This window comes from Aptenodytes patagonicus, chromosome W (assembly GCF_965638725.1).
Source record: "Aptenodytes patagonicus chromosome W, bAptPat1.pri.cur, whole genome shotgun sequence".
NCBI lineage: Eukaryota > Metazoa > Chordata > Aves > Sphenisciformes > Spheniscidae > Aptenodytes > Aptenodytes patagonicus.
The window spans coordinates 30440591-30465953 of NC_134981.1; the positions used below are offsets into that span (position 1 = coordinate 30440591).

Consider the following 25363-nt stretch of genomic DNA (forward strand, 5'->3'; position numbering starts at 1 on the left):
CCAAAACCCCTCTTGTAATCTGATAGTTTCAACAAAGTTACATTATTTTGGACATGCATGTGGTAGGTAATAATTATTAATGCACTGAATCCCTGCTCCTCTGACCCCTGGAGCAACAAACCTATCTGTCATGGTTCAACCTCAGCCGGCAACTGAGCACCACACAGCCTCTCGCTCACTCTCCCCCACCCCAGTGGGATGGGGGAGAGAATCGGAAGAGTAAAAGTGAGAAAACTCATGGGTTGGGATGAGAACAGTTTAATAATTGAAATAAAATAATAATAATAATAAAAAAAGAATATACAAAGCAAGTGATGCACAATGCAATTGCTCACCACCCGCCGACCGATGCCCAGCCAGTCCCCGAGCAGCGGCCCCCCCCCAGCCAGCTTTACCCCAGTTTATGTACTGAGCATGACGTCACATGGTATGGAATATCCCTTTGGCCAGTTTGGGTCAGCTGTCCTGGCTGTGCCCCCTCCCAGCTTGTTGTGCACCTCCAGCTTTCTCAGTTGGTAGAGCACGGGAAGCTGAAAAGTCCTTGGCTAGTGTAAGCATTACCTAGCAACAACTAAAACATCGGTGTGTTATCAACATTATTCTCATCCTAAATCCAAACCACAGCACTATACCAGCTACTAGGAAGAAAATTAACTCTATCCCAGCTGAAACCAGGACACTATCTTTGGCAGACAGCATTGTGAAGTCAATGAAATGACTGCTGTCCCTCGCATGGGGCAGCGACCCCATTTTGTGCTCAGTCTCCTCTGTCCCAACGATGTCACCACAGCTGTGCACCTAGTACTTCCCCAGCTTGGTGCAAAGTATCATACACTACAAAGCAAGGGTATGTTGCATAGCCTAAGTCAAGTGTGAGTGCTGTCCTCCCGCAAGAACCTTTGTTTAATTTTGTTGCTCTTCAGTTCCCTGGCATGCAGGTCTTCTTAGGAGTGGATGCTCTGGTGCCACAGCCTATTGGTGGTCAGTGCTGGGGAACAGGGCTGTCTGTTGGCTGTTTTCCTTTGGAAAACATGCTCCTGCCAGTAATTCAGTTCAGTTGGCCTCCCAGTTTGGTGAACAGGAGCGGTGGTGAGGCCTCAGGCTGGCCCACAGTGTGGGTGTCTATCAGTGATGGGGAGGTAGCCCTTACTGGCCATGGCCGCAGGGCCGCCTTTCTTGCAGAGGGGATATTTCACCCCTAGTCTCATGGCGACCTGCCCAGCGCTAGGAGACCACGCGTGGCCTTGCTCCTTCCTCCCTGTGGATACTACTGAGCTCTGAGGCAGCCTCAGTCTTCCTTTGCATGCCTGGGCCACGGGGCAGGTACCACCACTCCCACCATGGTGGGAGATGGCGTGGGTACCACCGCCACCGAGGCTGACCATGGAACAGATACCAGGGCTGCCACCATGGCAGGCGATGGCGCAGGTAGCACCACCGCTGCCGCCGTGGTGGGGGGGCACGGGTACCACCACTGCCGCCGACGGCTGTGGTACCACAGGAGCCGCCATGGTGGGGGGGCGATGGCGCGGGGACACCGGCAGCTGCCATGTCGGGGGGCGCGGGGCGAGCGGCGGCGGCTCGAGGTGTAGCAGCGGGAGTGCGTCAGCGGCGAGGGGCGGGAGGGGAGGCCGCCGGGGGAGATGATATCAAGCGCCGGGCAGCAGGACCGGGGGAAGCCGGAGAACGCCGTGAACGCTGCCAGGGAACTCCTGCCGCCGCCGCGGGAGGCTGCCTGGCCGGCTGAGGTGAGGCGGCAGCGGGGATGTGAGGGGTAACCTACCGGAGCATCCCGCTTCTCCGCGCAGCCCAGCTGGGCCTGGCTAGGCGAGTGGAAGGACTCGGCGGCCGCCTGCTGCGGCCGGGGTAATGGAGGCAGGTCCGGCCTGCCGCGCCGGTGGGCCCGGGGCGTGCTGCCCACCGGGAGGCAGGTGGGCGGGCCAGAGTGGCCGCTGCCCCGCGGCCCCTCGTCCGCGCCCGCCGCCGCGGCAGGCCCCGGCGCCAGGTGTCCACCTACACCCCCGCCGCCACCTCCCGCGAGTGCCGCGCTCCCTCCCTGGAGGCAGCGCCCGGCCTCCACCGCCCTCCGCGGCCATCGCAGCGCCGGGCTGGCTGGCGCGGCCGCGCCGAGCCCGCCGTCGTGGGGGCCGCCGAGGCCGCGGAGGGGGGCAGATGCGGCTCTGTCAGGGCTCGGGCGGACGGTGGGGCCAGCCAGGCCCTCCCGCGGCGGGGGGCGGCCCGGCCCGGCCTCCCCTCGTCTGGGCCCGCCGTCCCTTGCCTCGCCTGGCCTCCGCCCGGCGCGGAGCCCGGGCGCCGCGGGGTGCGGGCCGGGGCTTGCGTGGTGCCAAGTTTTGTGTGAGTTTTCAGGAAAACGGCCACGTTTTGGCCCAGGCCACTCCGTGTTGGGTACGGCCAGTCATCTTTTGTGGAGGCATCTATTGTAGCATTGCAATTTACGTATTATAGCCACACACATATATAAGATCTAGTATATATACATATATCTTTTTGCATATATATGAAAATAAAAATTGCAATGCTGCAATAGGTGCCTCCCACAAAAGATGGCTCTGTATGTGCATATGTGTGAAAATACACATGGACACATACACTCCTGTTTTCCTATATGATGTGTGGATTTTTAAAAATTTTATTTTGAGGTAGGGTTGATTCTTCCCTCTTAAAACAAGGGGAAGCATTTTGCCTAAGATATCCATTGATGTAGCATCGCTATTCTGCTTATGGAGTGTTAAATCCAGCCTGAGAAAGTGGATTACTTTGGGAGCTAGAGCAAAAGGTTTTACTAGCATTAATGGAAAACAAAATATACTAACTCACTGGTTTTAGATACATATTAATGTCCTATTTAGAGGAAACAATTAAAGAGTGATCTTTAAGCTGTTTTGGGCTGTGGTGTTTTCAGTATTAATAATGAGAAATTTGGAAAACTACCCTTTGGTGTAGAAACTGTCCAGCTGATACTTGGTTTTCTGTGTGTGCATGCAAGAGAGAGGAGGGAACTTTTTCTCCTTCCTGCTTAAGTTCAGATACTTGTTTTGTGTGTTGGGCCACGCCATTGGTCATAGTCTGGTATATAACCCACCAGTTTTTAAGGGGAATAAGTATTATGGCAGAGTGATCAGTATAATAAAATCAGCGCTGCTTCACTGGAGGACCTATAAAAGATTGCTGCAGATCAGAGTGATTGTGGTCTTTCCTCCCCTCAAAACTCTTCCTATGGGAACTGAATGCATCTTCTCTCTGTTTCCTTAACCACACCAGCACCTTTCTTGTTGTTTAATTGACCTCTGCTTGATTTAAATATTGAAGAACTTCTCACTTCTTGTCTTAATGGTGGCTAGTAAGAAAACATTTTAGCACCTATTTCTTAGAGGAAAACATCAGGGCAGAGAGATGTTTATACTATAAACGTTTAAATTCAGGTGTTATTAACCTCAGTGATCATATCAATTTCAACACTATTTTATGAATGAAAAGCTGCTGGGGACTCTGATATAGCAGACTGGTGTTTAAGTTGCTTCCCCATTCCCCTTTCCCCAATCTGATATTATTTAGCATCTGCTCTGTGCTGAAGCAAATGTTTTACAGTGCCTTCTTTACTGTTGTGGAAGATGAGTAATTAAAATGGGATTCTACTGTACTTTTCCAATGAACTATCTCCAGCAATGCATGATCAAGACACACAGTACCAAGTCTTTTTGGAGTGTTTCGTAACCTAGCTCCTTTACAAAGAAGCATTACTCTGACAAATTACTTGTAAAATACTCTTAATTTCTTCTGTATGCATATTAAGATAGATAACATCTCTTCACTTTAATAATTAAAAATAGATTTTTTTTTTTTGCTCTTATTAGTATTGCAAAAATAACACAACTCAGAACAAACTTAAAACTCTCCTTACTTATCCAAACATCCTATCTGTGCAGGTTGGTTTAAATAGTTGTAATTGCACACCTATTACAGTACAGAATCTTTGCCAGTGAAAGACAGATGGAGTTCACTTCAGTGTTAAGGCTGACATTTAATAATGCTTTTGTTTTTATTTTTAAATGTGAAAAATGGAAATGTTTGATACAAAATCACTAAGAGAAGAACATGGAATTCGGTGGTATTAGAGAAACTCATCAGAGTAGAAGAGCCCTTTACTTGCTTATGTTCTTAGGTATAATAAGGCTTGGTTTATCAATATCTCATACCAATCAATGAATATCAAGTAGTAGTAATCATTTAAAGGTGTTACCAATTACATTTATAAACTTCAAATACAAATAGTATTATTAGAGCTGAAGTGAAGTGTACTTATGCTTATTTTCACATTGCTATTCCTTAAATATTTCTGTATTCAAGTTACTAGCTTCTCATTTCCTCACAGATAAATACCTTCCTCCAGCCCCACAAGGTTGTAATCTAGTCATCAAATTGTATCAGCTATACATTCCAGAAAGCCTTAGTCATCCTTTGATCTGTGAAATGTAAAGTTTGGGGCAGCTATGGTAGAGGTGCATGCTTTTCTTTGGAACTGTTTTCATCAGTGAATGACTCTTGGATAATCATTTCGTAAACTGTTTAAAAACAACCAAAACAACCAAAAAACATTTCATACAATAGAAATGGGTTTAAAAAAAATAATCAGGCAAAATTCAACCCTCCTCCCAAACTTCTGCTTCCAGCTGTTTCAGTATGGATTAAACAATCCTGAGTAGAAAAGCCTGCTTTAATGTGTTTCCCCTACTGCATTGTTTTAAATATGACTGAAATGGCATATGCAGTGTCTTGATAGCTCTTCTCTGGCATTCTTGCAGTTTTGTTTGCTATTGCTGACTTTTTTTATTTTGAACAATGGGATGTGACAGCATGTATTTATTTAATCATTATAAATTTAGTTGGTGTTCTCCAGTGAGCCTGAGATTTCAAAGAAGCTTTTAAATATCTCCCTAAAATATGTAAAAGGATCCTTCCTCAAAAGAGTGATGAGCTTTCAAATCTTCCCTAAAATCTCTCTAATTTTAGTGAGAATAGTCAGGACTAACATATCTCTCTCTTTGTTTTCAAAGTTAACTGGAAAAATCTACCAATGTTCTAAATGATATATCTATATATACTTAAATGATTCCCTGAGTTGCAGATCTAGCAAGATGGATTTGTCTGAGTTGTGTGCTGAACTCTTTGTTGTACAGCTATTCAAAAATAGCATTTTAGATTTTTGATTTGTTTTCAAATATGGGTTGTTCCTCTCTTGGCCCTGTACTTTATTTTTGTAGTAAAATACTATCCTATGATTTTATCATTACTGTAGAACAGAGGACCTGCGTATTCCCAGTGGCAGTGTCTCTTCTGCTTATGGTTAGAGCTTGTTTATGGGCCAGGGTGAATTGAATTCACTGTTACCCTTTCTTCTAGGCTTCATCAAAACATGTAAAGTAAGGGTGGTTAAATAGGTTTCTTTAATTCTGTGGAATCGCTGAAGAGGAAGAATAATCGGTAAAGGTGTGGTCTCCGTCGAATCAGTAGCCCCTGAGGCAGTGCTAGAAGAATACACCTTGTTCAGAAGTTCTAACATAGTGGTGGTTGTGAGCCTGCTGCTGCACTGGCCTTTCCCAAGCACTGAATATCGATGAACTTCGAATGGTATGGAATGCTGCATTAATCATAACTGATTTTATACTTCTCATACACCAGATGTAAAAATGTGAAATGTGTTTAGGTTAGCAAATGTACTGCTAGAAGACCAATCTTTTATCTAGCTCTTTTGCAGGTAGCAAATGCTGCAAATATAAAGGCTTTCTAGCTTGAATAGCATTTCTCACAGCTGTTGTAGAATTAACCAGGAAAATTCATCATTTTGGGGAATTTGAATGATTTGTGAGTTGATAATAATAAAATAGTTGGGGATGTTAACAATAGCAACGTAAATGTTATTCCAGTGCAGCACAGACAACTTAAAGGATTTTAAAATGTTGGAGTATTTTATTTCTTTTGATACTGTAGCATTGAGAGTTTATGCTGTCAACCTTTACTCTGAAGCTGCGGAAATGAGTTTTCTGAAGAAGCAGGAGGTAACAACCTGATTCCTGCGACTGAGGCTTAAAGCTGAATACTAATTTAGGATTAATATCATGAGTTAGCAGTGCTGATACTGTTCCAGTAATTTATACAGTACGGTATGGTGATATGTTCAGAGGTATGATTAACTTGCTTATCTTTGTTCTAAACCCACCCCTAACAAGCAAGTAACATCTGTATTTCTAGAGAAAATAAGTTATTGAAGCTTTTAAGGCATTTTTTCAAAAATTCAAGTACATCCAGGACAGGATAGCCTGGGTACTAAGAGGTATAGCTTAGAAGTTTGAAGTGCACAAACATGTATTACAGTGCGAAGCAGGGGAAATGCAGTATATTCACAGAAGCATGTAAGTTCTTGGATGGATGTCAGGATGGTTGATGATGGAGATAAGGACAGGATGACACCAGGGAGGAGGTTGTATGTGAATTCCTTTCTGCTATTAGAGACATTCTTGCTAGCATTCTCAGACGTAGAACTTCAGTCCTGTGGTAACATGTTCACTGATAGCTAGTGAATGCATGTTAACGAATGTTTTTTATAGTGAAGCTGTGATAGGTTGAACTAAAACAGCAGTGGTTATACCCAGACAATTGTGGGGAACAAAAATGAACCATCTGCAAGTACGAGACTGCTGAAAGCAAAGGCAAACACAGAGCTGCTCAGGAATGTGCTGTGTCTGCTGAGGAGTTTGCTAAATACTGGTTTTGATGGCAATAGGTATGGACAGCAGGGAGAAGTGATTAATTTTGGGGAAGACTCTGTGCCCTGAGATGCTACCTGTTTGTGTGGTCCCATTGGAAAGCTTGGAGAAGAGGGATGTAAGTCAATTGATGTCTGAAGAGATTCTTGAGGGCTCTGAGCAATTAAATATTCTTTTGATGTTTTATTCTTCCTTTGTTCTGGGAACAGGACTTTTACATAAACAATTTTCACAATTTTAGAAGTGGCAGATGTCATGTTGAAGCTTAGTTGAAGCTAGAAAGCTAAAAATACTACTTTTTAAAAAAAATTATTTTTCTTCCAACTTTTATGTGGTTTCACAGCTTTCACCAAACCAGCAATTGGATGTTGCAAGGTGGAAAACTAACAGAGCAAAACAGAAATGATGTTCCTGCTGCTCTGATTGAGAAGATGATTGCTGGTTCGGCACATCATCAGATCTGTTTCTGGAGCATAGCTTGGGACTTCCAGAGTCCTGTGGCTTGGTTTTCTCTGTAACATCAGCAGCTAGGGTATATATGGAGATATATACTTAGTTTGTAATTTAAGTCTCTTCTTACAATGCTACCCCAAGTGTAGGTAGTCTGGGAGATCATGGTAGGATTGTAATTTTAAGATAGAACTTGGTTCAAGGTGCATGATGATTCATAAGAAATGCATGGCAGTCCTTGAGGAGTTCTGTGATCCAGTACTTCAGCACTTGTTTAAATAGATTAAACCTTTGGTCAGGCACTACTACGGTTTACTTTTTGTCAGAGTAGGCCAGTACTTTATCACAGGACTAGACCTGCTGTGTATGTCCTCAGGGCTGGGGCTGGATTAGTTGTCCTGGTTTAGCAGAAATGTTCTGCAGGTCATAGCTTGAGCACCCTGGTGTCTGTTCTCATAACTTCAAATTTTAATGAAAACTACTTAAATTTATTTATTTTTTTTTTAAACACAAATTTAAATCTAAAGATTGATCGCCTGCTATGTAGCTGTTGATTTAGTTTTGCACATATTTGTTATACCATGAACGTTTATCTGTGCCAGTGTCGTGGTTTAACCTCAGTCGGCAACTGAGCACCACACAGCCACTTGCTCACTCCCCCCGACCCCAGTGGGATGGGGGAGAGAATCGGAAGAGTAAAAGTGAGAAAACTCATGGGTTGAGATAAAAGCAATTTAATAATTGAAATAAAATACAATAATAATAGTAATAATAATAAGAATAATATACAAAGCAAGTGATGCACAATGCAATTGCTCACCACCCGCCGACCGATGCCCAGCCAGTCCCCAAGCAGCGGCCCCCCCGGCCAGCTTTACCCCAGTTTATGTACTGAGCGTGACGTCACATGGTATGGAATGTCCCTTTGGCCAGTTGGGGTCAGCTGTCCTGGCTGTGCCCCCTCCCAGCCTCCAGCCTTCTCAGTCGGTAGAGCATGGGAAGCTGAAAAGTCCTTGACTAGTGTAAGCACTACTTAGCAACAACTACAACATCGGTGTGTTATCAACATTATTCTCATCCTAAATCCAAACCACAGCACTATACCAGCTACTAGGAAGAAAATTAACTCTGTCCCAGCTGAAACCAGGACAGCCAGTTATGTTGAAAGGTCCTTGGTGGATTGTTTGTGATTTTTAAAGGAAAATGAGCTGTGCAATTAAGTCGTGCTGTGTAAGTAATTGTCTACTTCCAGTACTTGTAAAGTTTTGATACAATTTGTGTTTGAGTATCTCATGATCTCGGTAAAGTATTTCTCATACTGACCTCTCTGAGATAATGATTATTCCCATTTTATAGATGAGGAGTTCAAGCAGATCAAGTAACATGTCTGTGTTGTGCGATTTGGTATACTAATATAGAACTTGCTTAACATAACTTGCTTAGCATTAGTAGCTAAATTTGCTGAAGCCTTAGGCCGCAAGCTGTGAACTTTCACCCAGATATGCTGAACTTTTACCTAGTTAAGTAAAAGAAGGCCCTAGAGCCGGTTCGAGCTGGAAGATAAGGAACCAAGGAAGGCCGCTACAATCATCAGCTGACGCAGCAACCTTAGAGATAAGAGAAGAAACGGCCTGCCTAGAGACAATGAAGGGACCCAATGAAGAACAGGAAGACCCCAGACCCTAATATTACTATTGGTCCGAACTGTCGCATGAGGGGTGGGGAACTTAGATTGCAAGGGTATAATTGCCCAGGGATTTCTTTGTTCGGGGTCCCTCTTCGGAGGCACCCAGCTCGAGCTGCTCTGCATGTCGGATAAATAAACCACTTATTTACTCAGTGGATTGGCGAGTCATGTTCTTCGAGCAGGAACCTAGGGCCGAGCCCTGTTGACGGTGGCATAATTCCTGCAGGTGGCGTAATTCCCTCAACATGGGCCAAGGGTGTTGACGGTGGCATAATTTCTGGCCGGTGGTGTAATTCCCTCAACAGTCTGTGCTAGAGCTGGAAATTCATCCTGATGCCTCTAAATCCTTGGCTGGCAGCCTAACCACTTAGGCTTCAGTTCCCCTAAGATAAAGGCACCCCAAGCTGTGTTTAAGTCCTGTGACATGCTGTAAGAAACAATATAGCTTTTGGCTTCTTATCTTTCTGTTATTTCGTGCTACTCAGTATTGAAGGTCTGCAGGGGGGCGAACAGATCTCTCGATTCTAAGAGCCTGCCAAAATCCTCGCACGGCCTGGAAGCTGCATGGACTGTGCATCTCTCCTTCATGCACTTCTAAGATGAAATAAGGGTTGCAGCTAAAATTTAAAATTAAATCAATTTCCAACATTGTCCATTTATTCTCTGTTTAAAAAAAAATATTTTTTTCTATCTTAATGCTTACAGTAATAAAGATTTTGCGAATAAGGAACTGCCTCAGTTGCACAGGAATGTGTTCACTCATCCTGTTAAATGTGGGTTTTGTTGGTGTTCCTTGAATTGATCTCTGTTATCTTCTGGTGCTGCAGCTGTTCCTAAAAAAGGATGTGCCATTTCTCGCATAGTAGCTTGCATAACGTTGAGAAGGGGGAAAGTGATACAATTCCACATTAAAGCAACTGTTGCTCATGTGAGTTTATTACATACAATCTTTAATCCTATTATGCGAAATGATATGGTTATGAAGGGTGTAAGATTTATTTTCTTTCAGTTAAAACATGAAAAGCATAATTTGCCTCATTTAAAAAAATAAAATAACTTTAATTTCCCTCCCTCCAAACACACACACACTTCTAATATGTTTTTTGTACAAATGGTCATGATGAGCTTGGTTGCTTAAGGCTACATTACGTGTGCTCAGTCAGCCTGACTGTTAGCTAACCAATTGGAGTGGTACCCCATGAGCAGAGCATGGTCCTGCAATGTATGACAAGGATTTGACCTGACAGTTTTACAGTTGTGCAACACATGGAGGCTTAGAGCAACAAAAAAGGGGCATGACAGACTGCATGGCAGAGACCTGTGATGTTCCTGCTGCCTCTGTGGAGAAAAATGTGTAATGCTCTTGTCAAGGAAAACTGAAAAGCTATTTTCTCTCTCACTCTTTCTCTCTCATGCATTACTCAAGAGACTGTCTAGATTGGAGCCATCTGTATTTTTAATTTTTTAAAGACACTGACAAACCAGTTGTGTTTTTTAAGAGGTAAATGTATTAATTTATTACTGTTGACAGCCATTTGATTTGTCTTTGCTAGGTTACTTTGCCTTTCAGAATGAAGATGCTTGCATTTTGAACTGTTAGACTACTCTCATGCTCTGCTGTAGATCGGAATGGGACTTTTCCAACCTAAAGTGATCCCAGTGTTCCTCCAGAACAGATTGAACTCATGAACTTGTGGTAGCTCATGCTACCATACAGTTTGGGCTGTAGCTTGAAAGGGGCTGAGGGGTCTGTATCTGTGTATAGTTCTATAGACCTGGAAGAGCCTTAGCTGAAGAGCACTCAGTAGATTCCAGGAGCTCTTGTTCATCTTAACTTGACACTGCTTTGACAAGGAGAATTTGAATCAAAGAGCTTTCAAGGAGCTATTGCCACTATGGTTGGTCTTCAGTGCTTTAGTTTTTGTCTTGTCACCTCCTTAAAGTGTCTCTTTAGTCCATTGTGGGCTCTTGTTTTTAACGAGCTTGTAGCATCTCCTGTTCACAGTTGAAATGCTATTGGAAACAACCAGCTGGTAGGCACACTAACTGGCCAGTTGTAGAGAGAAGTTCTGAACAACGCTTCTGTTTCTTCAGAGATGGATTTCAATGCAAAGTCTCCAAAATAAATGAACTCCTCCTTCCTGTTGTTATCTTTTGGGCTGTTTACTTTTTATTTGCTTAATCTGTGGCTTCAAAAACATCAGCTGGGAGGGAGATAACTGAGCCTGCCACCTCAAGGCAGCGTGGTCTATTGTAAATGTGCTGCAAACAGGGGGGTTGTGAGTTGGAAATCTGCCACGTTTGGGTCTAGGGGGATCTATAGGCTAAACCCTTCCTTTTCTGCTTATAAACACAGACTGGGTTCATGTATCATTTTACAGACTGGGTGTTAATAGGCACCATCCTAATTAAATGCCTGGAGCATTTCTCCTTTCTGGCTTGGACATAGAGGGCTCTAGAGAGCAGCAGAGGGGAGTGTTCAACAGTCTTAGTTACACGTTTAGTAGGAATATGTGATAAACTGTGCATCATATCTCTCAAACTACCTGTAGTAATAATGTTGCTTATTTCTCAAGATGATGGCATTCCCTGTGGATATGTTGAACAGCTACAGTCATGAGGACTTGGAGAGCTCTGCAGAGGACTACTTGTCTGACCTTCGGTGTGGGGATCCAAATTGTCCTGAATTCTTGTCCCTGCCAGACCACGGTGAAGTAAGAACCAGCAAATACCTTAGTCCCAGTTTTCTTGATATATTTGTAGATTTAAAATATTTAAAATATCCAGTCCATAACTGTTGAATTACATCATTATTTTAGCAAACTTTTATATTTTCCAAATTCCTGTTTGTGTGTTAAGCTCTACTTTTTTTTCATTCTGTAATTTGGGCGTCAGTGACTATTTGCTGCTTCTAGACAATGGATCTGTATGCATTAAGTAATTTAAAAAAAACAACCTTAAAATCTCAACTGATGAGTCAAACTCTTTCCTAAAAACACTAACTCACATAGTCACAAAAATCTATCATCATAACTAAGTGGTTCATGATTTACTGAAGCTAACTGGCTCTCTTTATCTCAGTCCTTCAGTGATCTTCATGGTTGGATTCAATTCTTGATCAGCAAGTTTCACTAATTTTAGAAGTGATTCTTTTCTTTTTATCTGAAATATTCCCTGCTGTTGTTGGGAGTTCTACTAGAGGCTGCCCGTGACACTTCCTGTTTTAAACACTTATCCCTTGAGTGATAAGTTAGTCAATGTTGGTTCTGTCTAGATGAGCATTTCTAATAGAACTAGTACCAATAAAAGCAATGGTGTGTAACTTTAATGAAAAATAAGTGAGCTGAGAGGATTCTCTGTGGGAACAAAAGGTCAGTGCTGCAGATTCCTTGGCAGAAGCAGAGTCTTGAGTACTTTCCTGCATTTCTGCAGGTGCTGTATACCTAAATATTTGTCTGTATTAACATCGTTTGTGGCATAGCATATCATAATCTTCTTAAATTGGGTAAGCAAGTCTATTTACCACACCATTAATGCCTGTCTAGTTTTTATGCATTAATTAAATATTGAAAATGTGCGAATTTAAATATCAAAATGCATTTTCACAAAGGTCCTCAACTCCTGAAAGGTCGATTGATTTGACCCTTCTCACGTTGTTCCTGAGGGAAAGTCAAGCAGACAAATTTGGAATTTCTAAAATGTGTGCAATTTAAGGGAAGAAAACCCTTTTGAATCCAACCTTCCCAGCTTGGCATGTTAGGGCTCATGGCAACAAACAGCAATTTTGCTGTGCCAGTTTGTTTCTGTGCCTGACTGCCTGCCTCATTCTTCTGTCAGCTTTGACAGCTTGCGTAGCTGGGGCAGTTGAAGTGATCGTACTGCTGGCTCTTTGCACACCTTACTTCAGTTGTGCACATAAATGCAAACTGCTGACAGCAGAGAGCTGTAACAGTATAAATTGCTGTAGCTAAATCTGCCAGAGCTTGAGAGTCAGAGCTCTCTATAATGTAGTCTGTCTTTAGGAAGAAAACGTCTAAAGTAAGGGCCAAGATCTGATACTTGTCTTTTAGTTAACTGTTAAGCACTTGGTTTTCAACATTCGTCTTGCTTACCCTGCTAAACATTCTCTGTATATTTTACTAATGTTGTATTAGCAAGAGTCTATTGAAGTATTATACATTCTTGTTTCAGATTCCTATTAGCTTGTCAACTGTGGGCTTCGTTCCTCTTTATGGTGGAGAGCAGACACACAAAGTTCTTGCTTTGTTTGCACCAGAGGACTCGCTCACAGGTTTCATTTTAAGATTCTAATCTCTGTGTGTGTTGCTGTTTCTTTTTCTGTGACAAATACATGTAACCAGGCCGTTGCTCATTCCATGCTAGTGTAACTCATAACTTTGCCACTTTTGCATGTGTTGTTCGCTGCCTTCTTGTTCTCATACTATTCTTGTTGTTGTGGATTCATATACACAAGTGATAAAACTTTGCTCGCTAATCAGAGTAGAACTGGACCCACTGAATTCAGAAGATACGTAGCAAAATAACATGGTGCTCATCTGAATCCAAGTACAACATGTGTCTCTTGATCGTTTTATGTACACCTCACCTCTCCAAAAGGAATTTATTGAGCATTCGTAGAATCTATTTATTTGCCCATGAATTTAGATGCTCTTTATTAGCAGTGATTGATCAGCATCAAGTGTAAATTTGTCTTTACCTTCAGGTCCTAACATAGCTCTGGCCAAGGTGACATCTTACTGGTTTTTTTGGGTTTTTTCCTCCCTTTCTCCCTTCCTTTCCAGTCCTTCATGTTTCCTTCTCTTTCCATATAATGCCATGTATATGATTGCTAAATTTGCCACAAATGCCCGTGGATCAAACTCTTCCTGATTGCTAATCACATGGCCATCAGCCTTTTTACATTCATCTGGCTCCCTAAAACTTGCACAGTTTCAATATCAATATCCATTAACAACCCAAAACTAAAATACATGTATGAATGAGACTCCTCTTGGCAGGTCCAGTTTTTAGCGAAAAGAGGTGTTAGAGCACAGTGACATAGTTCCTGTATGTCATGCTGCATAAAATCTGCATTTTGCTTTATTGTTCTCAGTTTTCAAACAAGTTTTGGACCAGGAAGCGTTTGTGGAGGGTTGACCTTGGTTAGCCGCCAGGTGCCCACCAAACTGCTCTATCACTCCCCCTCCTCAACTGGACAGGGGGAGAAAAATATGATGAAAGGGTTGTGGGTTGAGATAAGGACAGGGCGATCACTCACCAATTACCGTCACAGGCAAAACAGACTCAACTTGGGGAAATTAATTTAATTTATTGCCAATCAAATCAGAGTAGGGTAATGAGAAATAAAACTAAATCTTAAAACACCTTCCCCCCACCCCTCCCTTCTTCCTGGGCTCAACCTCACACCCGATTTTCTCTACCTCCTCCCCCCGAGCGGCGCAGGGGGACGGGGAATGGGGGTTGCAGTCAGTTCATCACACATTGTCTCTGCTGCTCCTTCCTCCTCACACTCTTCCCCTGCTCCAGTGTGGAGTCCCTCCCGCAGGAGACAGTTCTCCACAACCTTCTCTGACGTGGGTCCTTCCCACGGGCTGCAGTTCTTCACGAACTGCTCCAGCGTGGGTCCTTTCCACGGGGTGCAGTCCTTCAGGAACAGACTGCTCCAGCGTGGGTCCCCCGCAGGGTCACAAGTCCTGCCAGAAGACCTGCTCCAGCATGGGCTCCTCTCTCCATGGGGTCACAGGTCCTGCCAGGAGCCTGCTCCAGCATGGGCTTCCCATGGGGTCACAGTCTCCTTCAGACACATCCACCTGCTCCGGCCTGGGGTCCTCCACGGGCTGCAGGTGGATATCTGCTCCACCTTTAACCTCCATGGACTGCAGGGGAACAACCTGCGTCACCATGGTCTTCACCATGGACTGCAAGGGAATCTCTGCTCCGGCACCTGGAGCACCTCCTCCCCCTCCTTCTTCACTGACTTTGGTGTCTGCAGAGTTGTTTCTCTCACATATTCTCACTCCTCTCTCTCCCAGATGCTCTTGCTCAGCAGTTTTTTCCCCTTCTTAAATATGTTATCACAGAGGCGCTACCACCATTGCTGATTGGCTCAGCTTTGGCCAGCGGCGGGTCCATCTTGGAGCCAGCTGGCACTGGCTGTATCGGACACAGGGGAAGCTTCTAGCAGCTTCTCACAGAAGCCACCCCTGTAACCCCCCCGCTACCAAAACCTTGCCACGCAAACCCAATACAGCGTTGCATATGGGGGGGGGTGTGTATAGCACCACATATGTTGTGCTAAGGTAGTAAGAGCTGCATTAATATAGTGCCAACTAGAAGATGCTTAACTTGGTTACTACAGTGTTATTCCTAATTGTTTAGCAGCTTTAATGAATATGTTTCTTTTTGGAATGGTAAGAATCACTAACTTTTTATTTCCCCTTGTTTCTTTCAAGCTGTAGCCCTGTATCTTGCTGACCAGTGGTGGTCAATTGATGACATTGTGAGAACATCTGTCCCTTCTAGAGAGGGGCTTCAGCAGGTAAAGTGCTCCAACATTCACCTAGCAATTATTCTTATCCTTCAAGATAATGGCAAGTAATGGCAAATAGCTAGTGTGTGGAAGTTACATGTTTTAATTTCATTCAGAAATGAGTTAGCTGTCTCATGTCAAAAGCAAGGTCAATGGGAATAGAGGAAATAGGTACTGGGGGAAGGGTTGTGAAGATATTGTCTAGAGAAAGAGGGACTCTTGTACAGTAGCTTCATATGCAAGGTATTTAGATGTTAATGATGTTAAGAAGAGTTTTTTCCTTACTCTTTAGAACATAGTATGTCTGATTGTATTGAAACATCTTAGTAGAGTGGCGCATTCTATCATAGCAGTACCTATCGGTGTTATCAGGAGACTAGTAAGCTAAAAATATTGAAAGGAACCTGTTTGATAGAGGTAAGTTGGAGCTGGTGGCCTGCAGTGGTGATACATGAGGTTTGGGAAAGTAAGTTGCCTGGTATCTGCTTTATTGCTCATCATTGAGCTGTGTTACCATTACTGACACCTATGTAGTATGGAGTTTTGGTTTCTTCCAGAACTGGAAACCTGTATTTTTCCAGGAGTGTAATTCATATCTGGGCACTCATCTTTGATTTTTGTATTTAAATTTACTCTAGAGAATTTGGTATGTAGCCTTGTTTTCCGTGTGCTTCATAATGGTAGGATGGTGAGTAAATCAGGAAAGCTGAATCTTTTACAGGTAGGGTAGCTGAGACTTTGGGCATTGGGAAGGGAAGATGGTTTCTCCATTCTTCCTTCACAGTGGGTAGGATAGTGGTGAACTTAAATTTCATATGTAAAAGGAACCCTGCAGAACAGAGAAAAGGATATTGAATTCCTTGTTTCATGCCACAGAAACTGTTGTAACTAGTTCTTCCACTGCATCATGTCCTGTTGTCTTGCCACTCTATCAGCAGTGATTGAGTGTGCCAAGTCCTGCTACCCCGTGAGGCTCATAATTTCTTCTTTGTAGGACTCTAATTACCTGCTAGCCTGAGAAATCTGAGACTGGCATACTGCTATTGTATGTGGCGAATGTTTCTTAAATCCAAAAATAGTTTTGAGTTAAAATCAAAACATTTCCCCCACTACCCCACTCCCAGCACTTTTCTCAGCTTTTACCCATTGGGTTGAGAGTGACATTGAAGTCATGAAATATCCTCTGTCTATGGTAGTGCTTTATACTTAACCTATTGCTATGGCTTCAGAGCATCTCCTAGGCCTCAAGCAAACCCCAGAGCTTCATCCTGCTTTAGCGCTTACAGCTTCTCTTGACTCTGTCTACAGCTGTGTTAGCTGGCGACTTTGAAAAATAAGGTCCCTGATGTGTGAGTATCAACTAAACTGACCACTCTTCTAAAATGTTTTTCTGTGTTTCCTTAGGTGAAGTCTGTTGGAGAGAGGGTGGTTCTCTATGTTCTGAATCGAATTATCTATCGGAAACAAGAAATAGAAAGAAATGAGGTCCCATTTCTCTGTCACGGTAGCAACGACTATGCTAAGATTATGTGGAAAAAAGGAGAGGCTATTGGGTTCTATTCTGTTAAACCTACAGGTAAAACACTTGTGTATTGTGGGATTTGAGGGGGGTAGAAGGGGGGAGATAGGGAGCTTATTTGAAGAATATTGTTTAGTAGACTTTACAAGCCTTGCAAGCCTAGTGAGTTGGTGTTTTCTTGAATTCATAAGAAGTCAGACTGCAGTTAAAATTTCTAGCTTAAATGCTTATGTCCTTTAGTAATCTAAGAAAGTTTTTAGATTTCTTCATATTCTACAAAATAGATTTAAAATTGTAGAAATGAGGTATATCTGAAAGCTTTTTTTTTTTCTTCTTTTTTCTGTAGAACAATTGTTTACTGTTAGATTGGGCTATGCTTGGTTTTTGGGTTGTTGGTGGTTTTTTTTTTTTTGACCTAGCTCCAGAATGCAGAGCTCCTGTTTATCTGAAATGATTGTAGAATCAGATGTCATTATCACTTAAACATTTTATAGCATTACAACAGAGAAACTTTGCTCACAGGCAAGATTCAGCTATACATGGTGGTAACAAAAAGAGATTCCCTTTCCTTCCACACATGCATTCCCTCAGAGATTACAGTTTAGCTAGCAGGTTTATGTCATTAATGGTACAGATTTTCTATTGTTTTTCTAAAACATTATAATTTCCCTTTAGTTATTTTGGACTTAATTGTGTTTTTCAATTTTTGCTGAATAAAATTTGGTATTTGAGTAGGCTCTTTAGCACGTTGATAGCACTTTGTAGAATATCAACTTTTGGATCAAGAAGAAACGATCTGTCATTTTTGTTTTATCTCTAGAGGGGGTTAATGAATTCAGGATTAATGATGGTACAGGAGGCTCGCTGGAGACTTCCCCCATCTGACATACATATATGCCTTTGCAAACTGTTAAAAATACAGTAATAAACTGTCTGGATCACTGACCTATTCGGGTCTGGCAATCAAGATAGGAAAGCAACCAGCTAATTTGTTCTGATTGTCTTTGTTATCTTTTTGTGGATTTTTCTTTTTTAAGAAATGATGCATTACATAATTTGTATAATTCTCAGTATTCTTTTTAATGTAAAAAAATGCTGTAGCATGGTGTTCACAATCATAGAATCATAGAATCATTTAGGTTGGAAAAGACCTTTAAGATCATCGAGTCCAACCATTAACCTAAAGTCCACCACTAAACCATGTCCCTAAGTGCCACATCTACACGTCTTTTAAATACCTCCAGGGACGGTGACTCAACCACTTCCCTGGGCAGCCTGTTCCAATGCTTGATAACCCTTTCGGTGAAGAAATTTTTCCTCATGTCCAATCTAAACCTCCCCTGGCGCAACTTGAGGCCATTTCCTCTCGTCCTATCACTTGTTACTTGGGAGAAGAGACCGACGCCCACCTCGCTACAACCTCCTTTCAGGTAGTTGTAGAGAGCGATGAGGTCTCCCCTCAGCCTCCTTTTCTCCAGGCTAAACAACCCCAGTTCCCTCAGCCGCTCCTCATAAGACTTGTTCTCCAGACCCTTCACCAGCCTCGTTGCCCTTCTCTGGACGCGCTCTAGCACCTCAATGTCTTTCTTGTAGTGAGGGGCCCAAAACTGAACACAGTATTCGAGGGACGGCCTCACCAGTCTCGAGTACAAAGGGACAATCACTTCCCTAGTCCTGCTGGCCACACTATTTCTGATACAAGCCAGGACGCCATTGGCCTTCTTGGCCACCTGGGCACACTGCCGGCTCATATTCAGCCAGCTGTCGACCAACACCCCCAGGTCCTTTTCTGCCGGGTAACTTTCCAGCTACTCTTCCCCAAGCCTGTAGCGCTGCATGGGGTTGTTGTGACCCAAGTGCAGGACCCGGCACTTGGCCTTGTTGAACCTCATACAATTGGCCTTGGCCCATCGATCCAGCCTGTCCAGATCCCTCTGCAGAGCTTTCCTACCCTCAAGCAGATCAACACTCCCACCCAACTTGGTGTCGCCTGCAAACTTACTGAGGGTGCACTCGATCCCCTCGTCCAGATCATTGATAAAGATATTAAACAGAACTGGCCCCAATACTGAGCCCTGGGGAACACCACTTGTGACCGGCCGCCAACTGGATTTAACTCCCTTCACCACAACTCTTTGGGCCCGGCCATCCAGCCAGTTTTTCACCCAGCGAAGCATATGCCCGTCCAAGTCATGAGCAGCCAGTTTCTCCAGGAGAATGCTGTGGGAAACGGTGTCAAAGGCTTTACTAAAGTCCAGGTAGACAACATCCACAGCCTTTCCCTCGTCCACTAAGCGGGTCACCTTGTCATAGAAGGAGATCAGGTTAGTCAAGCAGGACCTGCCTTTCATAAACCCATGCTGACTGGGCCTGATCACCTGGGTGTCCTGTACGTGCCATGTGATGGCACTTAAGATGATCTGCTCTATAACCTTCCCCGTCACCGAGGTCAAGTATTATTTGCATTGCAATCATTTTTGTTGTGGCCTTATAAAGCTGGAAATTGGAGTAGTGGTTCTATTTTTAGTCTAGAATGGGGACGCTTGTTTATGTGGCACTGAAGTTTTGCTATACTCATGCTCATTTGTTATAGTTTTCATGATGCTCTCCCATTTACTTGTCCTGAGTTAGCAAACACTGAAGGCATTATCAATATTTCACTCGTTTGATTGTGTGATGTATTCTCCAAATGAGTAGCCCACGTGGAGAAAGACAACTCTGGATACAGATGGTTAGGAAAGAGTGGTGGAGCTTGACTGGTATCCCAAAGGGTACCCAAGTAATGTAACCTCTCTGCCCACATTTTCCTTCCTTGAAAAATGCAGATAAGTATGTTCATTGGTCTCAAAAGTAAAAGGTTGCAAACACAAACTATGTTGTATAGATGACTGTATACTTCTCTTTGGCCTCGTTAGAGGAAAGGGCTAATGGGTTTTTTTGTGGGTTTGTTTTTTTTTTTACATTATTCACACTGACTGACAAAATGAGGGCCTGAAAATGGATTGGATAGTTGACATGCTATCTTAATGCCATTATATGACATCACTTTGTCACCACTGAGTCCATAGCTACCCTTTGAATCCTCTGATGCTGAAGTACATATGTGTTGTGACAGTCTGTTTCATCTTCATTTAATTATGGATAATGTATTATTTATGGGGGAATTTCAATGTAAAGCATCCTAGGATTTTTTTGTGGTTTCATTTAAAAAATTGGAATTATTGTTTCAATCCTTAAACAAGAGCTGAATTGTAGTCTTCATATTTGTCCTGAGGAGTTATATAATCTACATAAAAGTGCAATTCAAGAATTGTATTGTCTCCTTTTCCCTCCTCCCTTTTTCAGCTTCATTTTTAGTATGGTTTTCCTATGGAATTGTATAGTGAGATTTCAAAGTAAGCCTTTCCTCTCTATCTCTGCTATTCTTTTCTGGTACTACTGGACTGCTTTAGCAGACTCTTTCTAACATATTAATCTATGATATATCTTGGCAACATTATGAAGCCTGCCCAAAGAGCCAATAAATGTCTGATAGCAATTATTTATTTTTAATGAATATTATAAATTACTTTTATAACTTTATATATTATATGACTTATTATGTAGTTTGATATAATTTTTATAAATTATAAAGGTCTTTATTTGAATATGCTAAAATCCATGCGGCAACATGTCAATGCTGAAGTACTGATGGATTCCCCCCCTATTATTTCAGGAAGTATTTGTAGCTCTTCTCTTACTCAGAGTTATCAGCTGCCTGTGCTAGACACAATGTTTGTAAGAAAGAAACATCGTGGGAAAGACTTTGGGCTAATTATGTTGGAAGACTTTGTGGATTCCTTTACTGAAGACACTCTTGGCCTTCGATACCCACTGTCATCCTTCATGTACATAGGCAAGCTCTTTGATTTATTCTTCTGATCTTCTTTGTGCTTTCTTTACATGTCCAAATGAGTGCTCCATGTTTGTGGCTGCATCCTCAGTTTTTGTTTTAAATGTCCTGCTCTTCAGTGAAGGTTAAAAATCCTGATTTGTTGAAGACGGTGAAGTATTTCCTGATTAGATTTTAATCCTCTGTGTGAAGTTAGATTATTGGATCTCTGTTGGCTTTCTGCTACTGTGCAGTTTACCACTATGTTCCCCCCCCCAAGCCTCCAGAGTGGGCTGAGGTGTTTCTGTGTATGATCTCCTAACGTATATCTTCTTTGTAGCACCTTTTTCTTGCTCACTCCTAAGCCTCACAAGGTCATTTAATTCATGCTTTCATGTATGTCAAGTGGACATATTAGGCTATGTTTTAACTTGGGTATAAGAAAGCACAGTTCTAATGTACAAGGAAAACACTTATGGCTCTTCCATTAACAACCCAAGAGGGTTATGTCAGCTAGGAAATGACACACATTTTGGAAACAATGTTGCTTGGGACTGTGTTCAGGCAAGAAGCATTTCCTTTGTCCAGTTTCGCAAGGCCTACTCTCGGGCCATCTGTCAGGCTTTCTTCTATTAACATTTTCATCTGGCCTTCTTACTTAGGCACTGGAAATTTTCTGCTTTTCCAAGTACCACTGTCTGCTGTTGGATCTGTCTAGACCTGGTTTGTTAGGCTTCAACCAGCAAACTGTCTTGAGCAGAATTTAATGACTATCCATTTCCCTGGCCAAGGAATGATACGGCAGGAATCTTGTCCACTGAGATTATGCATCAGTAGTGAATCAGGTGAAAAATGGTAGTTTTCCTGGTAGCTACTACAGAATAACATTCCTCTCCACATGGATGTTTAGTATGTGTATTGAGAGGAAAGAGGTGGAGGGACAGCAGAGAAGAAAACATTCCAAAAGTGAACAGTGAGTGCATGATAAACCATGCAATAGCAATGTGTTCATGTTCCCAAAGAGTGCTTTTTACAAGTGCCTATAATAACACTTGACTACATCCTCTGTCTAAGAGCCCTTCCATCCTGGTTGGGTCTTGTGATTGGCAGAGACAGTGACCAGTGAAGTTGTAAAACTCCAAAGTGGGTGCTTAGAGAAGAAGAAAAAAAATCCCATCTATCTTTGTTTGCAGTTTAAGATAATAATGAAAAGTGCTTAAACCTGAAGAAAGGATTTATTGAGAAAGATGACTAGGTAGGGTAAAGCAATATTATGTTTATTTCAGACTGGACTGTTTTGTTGAACAGTTCTTTCTGTGGTGGTTTATGTGTATGATGGAAGATTGCAAATGAATTTGATTTCAGATAAACTTTAAAAACTGAGGTACAGACGAGTATATAGTGTATATATAGTAGTGTGGTTTTTCTTATGTTTATTCAGCTTGTAAGCACTATTTTGAGAAGTACCCTGGGGATCATGACCTTTTGTGGGAAGTGGAAGGAGCAGGACATTGGTTCCAGAGAACATCTATTACCACTGTACTGCAAAGGGAAAAGCTCAAAATTGCAGGTATGGATGCTTTGTTTTGTTTTCTGACACTGTAAAAGTTGTACTGTAGAGTGTTTGTTCAACAGTGACTTCTGTGAACATTGCCCATGGAAACTAGCAGAAAGATTTTTATTTGTCCTGAGATCAGTGAGATCATATTTGGAATGGTTAATTGTTATATAAAGGTACTATAATTTTCCTTTTCCCTGTTTCCTCTTTTAAATCTTAACAGCAGAGGTCTCTCAGAAAGAAAATACAAGTTTCCAAGCAGAGGATTATTTTCGACAGTCTGCAGCAGAATCTGAAGCAAGTGGACAAAAGACTGAGCTAGAAACACAGCTAAGTGTAGGTACACAGACTGTTTTCCATATATTAAAAAGGCTTGAGAGCTTTTAAGAGTTTTCTATAATCATATAACGTATCTTGTCCTATTCTTCTGACTTTTTAATTACCTGTTCTTTATATTCAGTAAATATTTTTAATTTCTGCAAAAGAATTCATTTCTGAAATTAAAAAATGTAGGTTTTCAGCAGATTAGTATGTTTGATCAACTGTATGTTATGCTTGCTTGATATTTCTGTTTCAAGTTCTCAAAGAACAGTCCTGGGTTATGCAGAGAGCTTGTACTTTTCGTATCTCTTCACTTTGTCTAAGTGGCAGCCAGTCTAACAGAACCCATCGTTCTATCAGAGGTATCACCAGAAAGTGATACCTCTTTTTTTTGATTGCTTTGTTACTAAAAAAACATAAAATATAAGAAATGCTTTTTGTTTATCTCATTATAATTGAATTGGCTCAAGTCTGCACTATATATAAAAGACAAATGCTTTTGTTACTTTTTGGGTGGACGTTATGCTTCCCACTGATGTAACACCGATGACTAAGCTGGGGTTAAAAATACACTTTTGGGGGGGGGTGTCCCATGAATGTAGAGGGGTCTGTCACACCTGTCAGGGTCTAGTAATTTGAGCTGTTTGCTAGCAGCTTAGAGAAGGAGAGTATTTCATACTGGCTCTGAGATTAAACTGTCTAGAAAGGCTGCTGAACAGTAGAGTCATCATAAGAGTGGAGCGAATGAGGAAAAGTGTTTATAGAAGTGCATGTTCACATCACAGTTCAATACAATGGAAAGTGTTTAGTTTGCATTCAGAGTTATACATTGACCGTATAGGAGGACTGCAGCTTTCTTTGCACGTATTTGAAATCTCAACCAGATTTCAGCTATATATGGATATATGGTCATGAATATATTTGTGTCTTAGAATATTATGAAGCTGTTCCTCTATCTCATTTGTGTTCTGAGGCCACACAGAATGTGCTTGAGAAAAACTTGTAGCTCCAAATACAGTGAGGATGGATTTGTGTGCTTCAGGACTGTCTGTAGCATTGACATGACCATGCTCTCATAAAAGTCAATGCTTTAATTAAAAATAGGAAATAATGGTTGAATCGGTACTCTCAGCTCTTCGTATCTAAACTTTAGATTTGAAATATAAATCAAATGTCCCTTTTCCTAGTTGAGAAAAGTAGCATTTCCCAAAGCAAAACTGACAGCAAAGTAGTGATGTTTTTAGTCTCTAAATGATCAGAAGCAACAACTCTTAGTTATCTTTAATTTGTAACAGTGTCTTGAGCATCATCACTGAGTTCTAGATTCAGATTCCAATAACGATAATATCAGCAAAACGATCTCAAAAATGCATGTTTTGGTTGTAGAGCTACATGGATATACTTGGAGAAAATAGCAGAGGGATATTAGTAGTTCTTACGATTTTTGTGGCTGTGAGTTAAGAACTCAAGCCCTGTCTCTTGCCTTCTTCCAGAAGAGGAAGATGATAGATACCAAAGTGCTCCAACTCCTCATAGCTTGGTAGAATTGCTGGCAGCTCTCTTCTTGGCATCTGCACTATCTGTAACGAGTTCTGCAATGCTTTGAAAATTGTTGGACCACTAAACAAAATAAAACACCTCACCTTCCCCAAACCAGAAAAAAAACATTCCCCAAATTACATTTTCACCTTTCACTTAGTGCTCCCTATTTTTGTGTGTTTTGATGCTAGAATGATTTATCGTTAGCCTACAAATTCTTATGTATTTAAAGCTTACTTGAAACTATTTCAGGCACCAGAATGTAGATATGGCCACTTGTTTCTGGCCTTCTTGGGTAGTACTGGAAGTGAGGCTGAAAAGGTGGCAGAACACCTGGATGCTGGTTATTGCCAGTTCTAGATTACTTACAGCAGCTAAGAAAGAGTGATGTGCATACTTTTATTTTAATGTGTATAGCTTGCACCCACTTCAGAGTATCAAGTGCTTGACCACTGAGTCCTCAGCTAACTTGCAGAAAAAATTGAAATAATGGGGTGATGGGGAAGAACAAGAGGCAAAAGAGCTCTAGGGAGAGGGAGCTCTGACATAAGCAGCCTCTTGTGCTGACTGCATGTAACCTGCATTACTGCTGAATCACTAAGTTCTGGTTTTTTTTCTTGTCTGATCTCTCTTTTTTTTCTTGTCTGATCTCTCTTTTTTTTCTTTTAAGATAACCCATGGGCTGCCATATTTTATTGCGTGCCACAATAAAAATAAGACTACAAAATAGAATACAAGTATAAAAATAAAACTGTCTTGATAAATTTTGTCAACTACTGTAGTACAGTCCCTTGGGTTTATACAAAAAGGAAAAAAAAAGAAAAAAAAAAGAGAAAAAAAAAGACTTCTAGCATTTAATTCTGTGGACACCTGTTATAAACTGAATGGTTAGGAAAAAACTTGGTAGTGTTTATAATGTCAGGTTACTTTCAAGTCTTATCTTCTATGTTGAGGCCAGAAGTAAAATGCAGAAAAAATATTCATGCTTGTAGTAAAGGTGATAAAAAATATTTAATCTGTTGAGAGATAAGATACATACATATAAGTATCTTAAATTAAGAATGGTTATAGCTGCTCTTCCAT

At 41.8% G+C, this 25363-nt stretch overlaps 1 protein-coding gene across 1 annotated transcript in view; it reads left to right on the forward strand.

Annotated features, from left to right (window-relative positions):
* The first annotated feature begins 1697 nt into the window (after positions 1-1697).
* Positions 1698-25363, forward strand: part of LOC143172131 (soluble lamin-associated protein of 75 kDa-like) — a 30690-nt gene continuing 7024 nt past the window's right edge. The window contains exons 1-8 of the mRNA XM_076361384.1: positions 1698-1748; positions 11499-11636; positions 13114-13213; positions 15396-15481; positions 16877-17048; positions 20707-20886; positions 22304-22432; positions 22644-22756. Of these exons, the coding sequence (XP_076217499.1) occupies positions 11499-11636; positions 13114-13213; positions 15396-15481; positions 16877-17048; positions 20707-20886; positions 22304-22432; positions 22644-22756 (918 nt within the window). The 5' untranslated portion in view covers positions 1698-1748. The remainder of the gene's footprint in view (positions 1749-11498; positions 11637-13113; positions 13214-15395; positions 15482-16876; positions 17049-20706; positions 20887-22303; positions 22433-22643; positions 22757-25363) is intronic.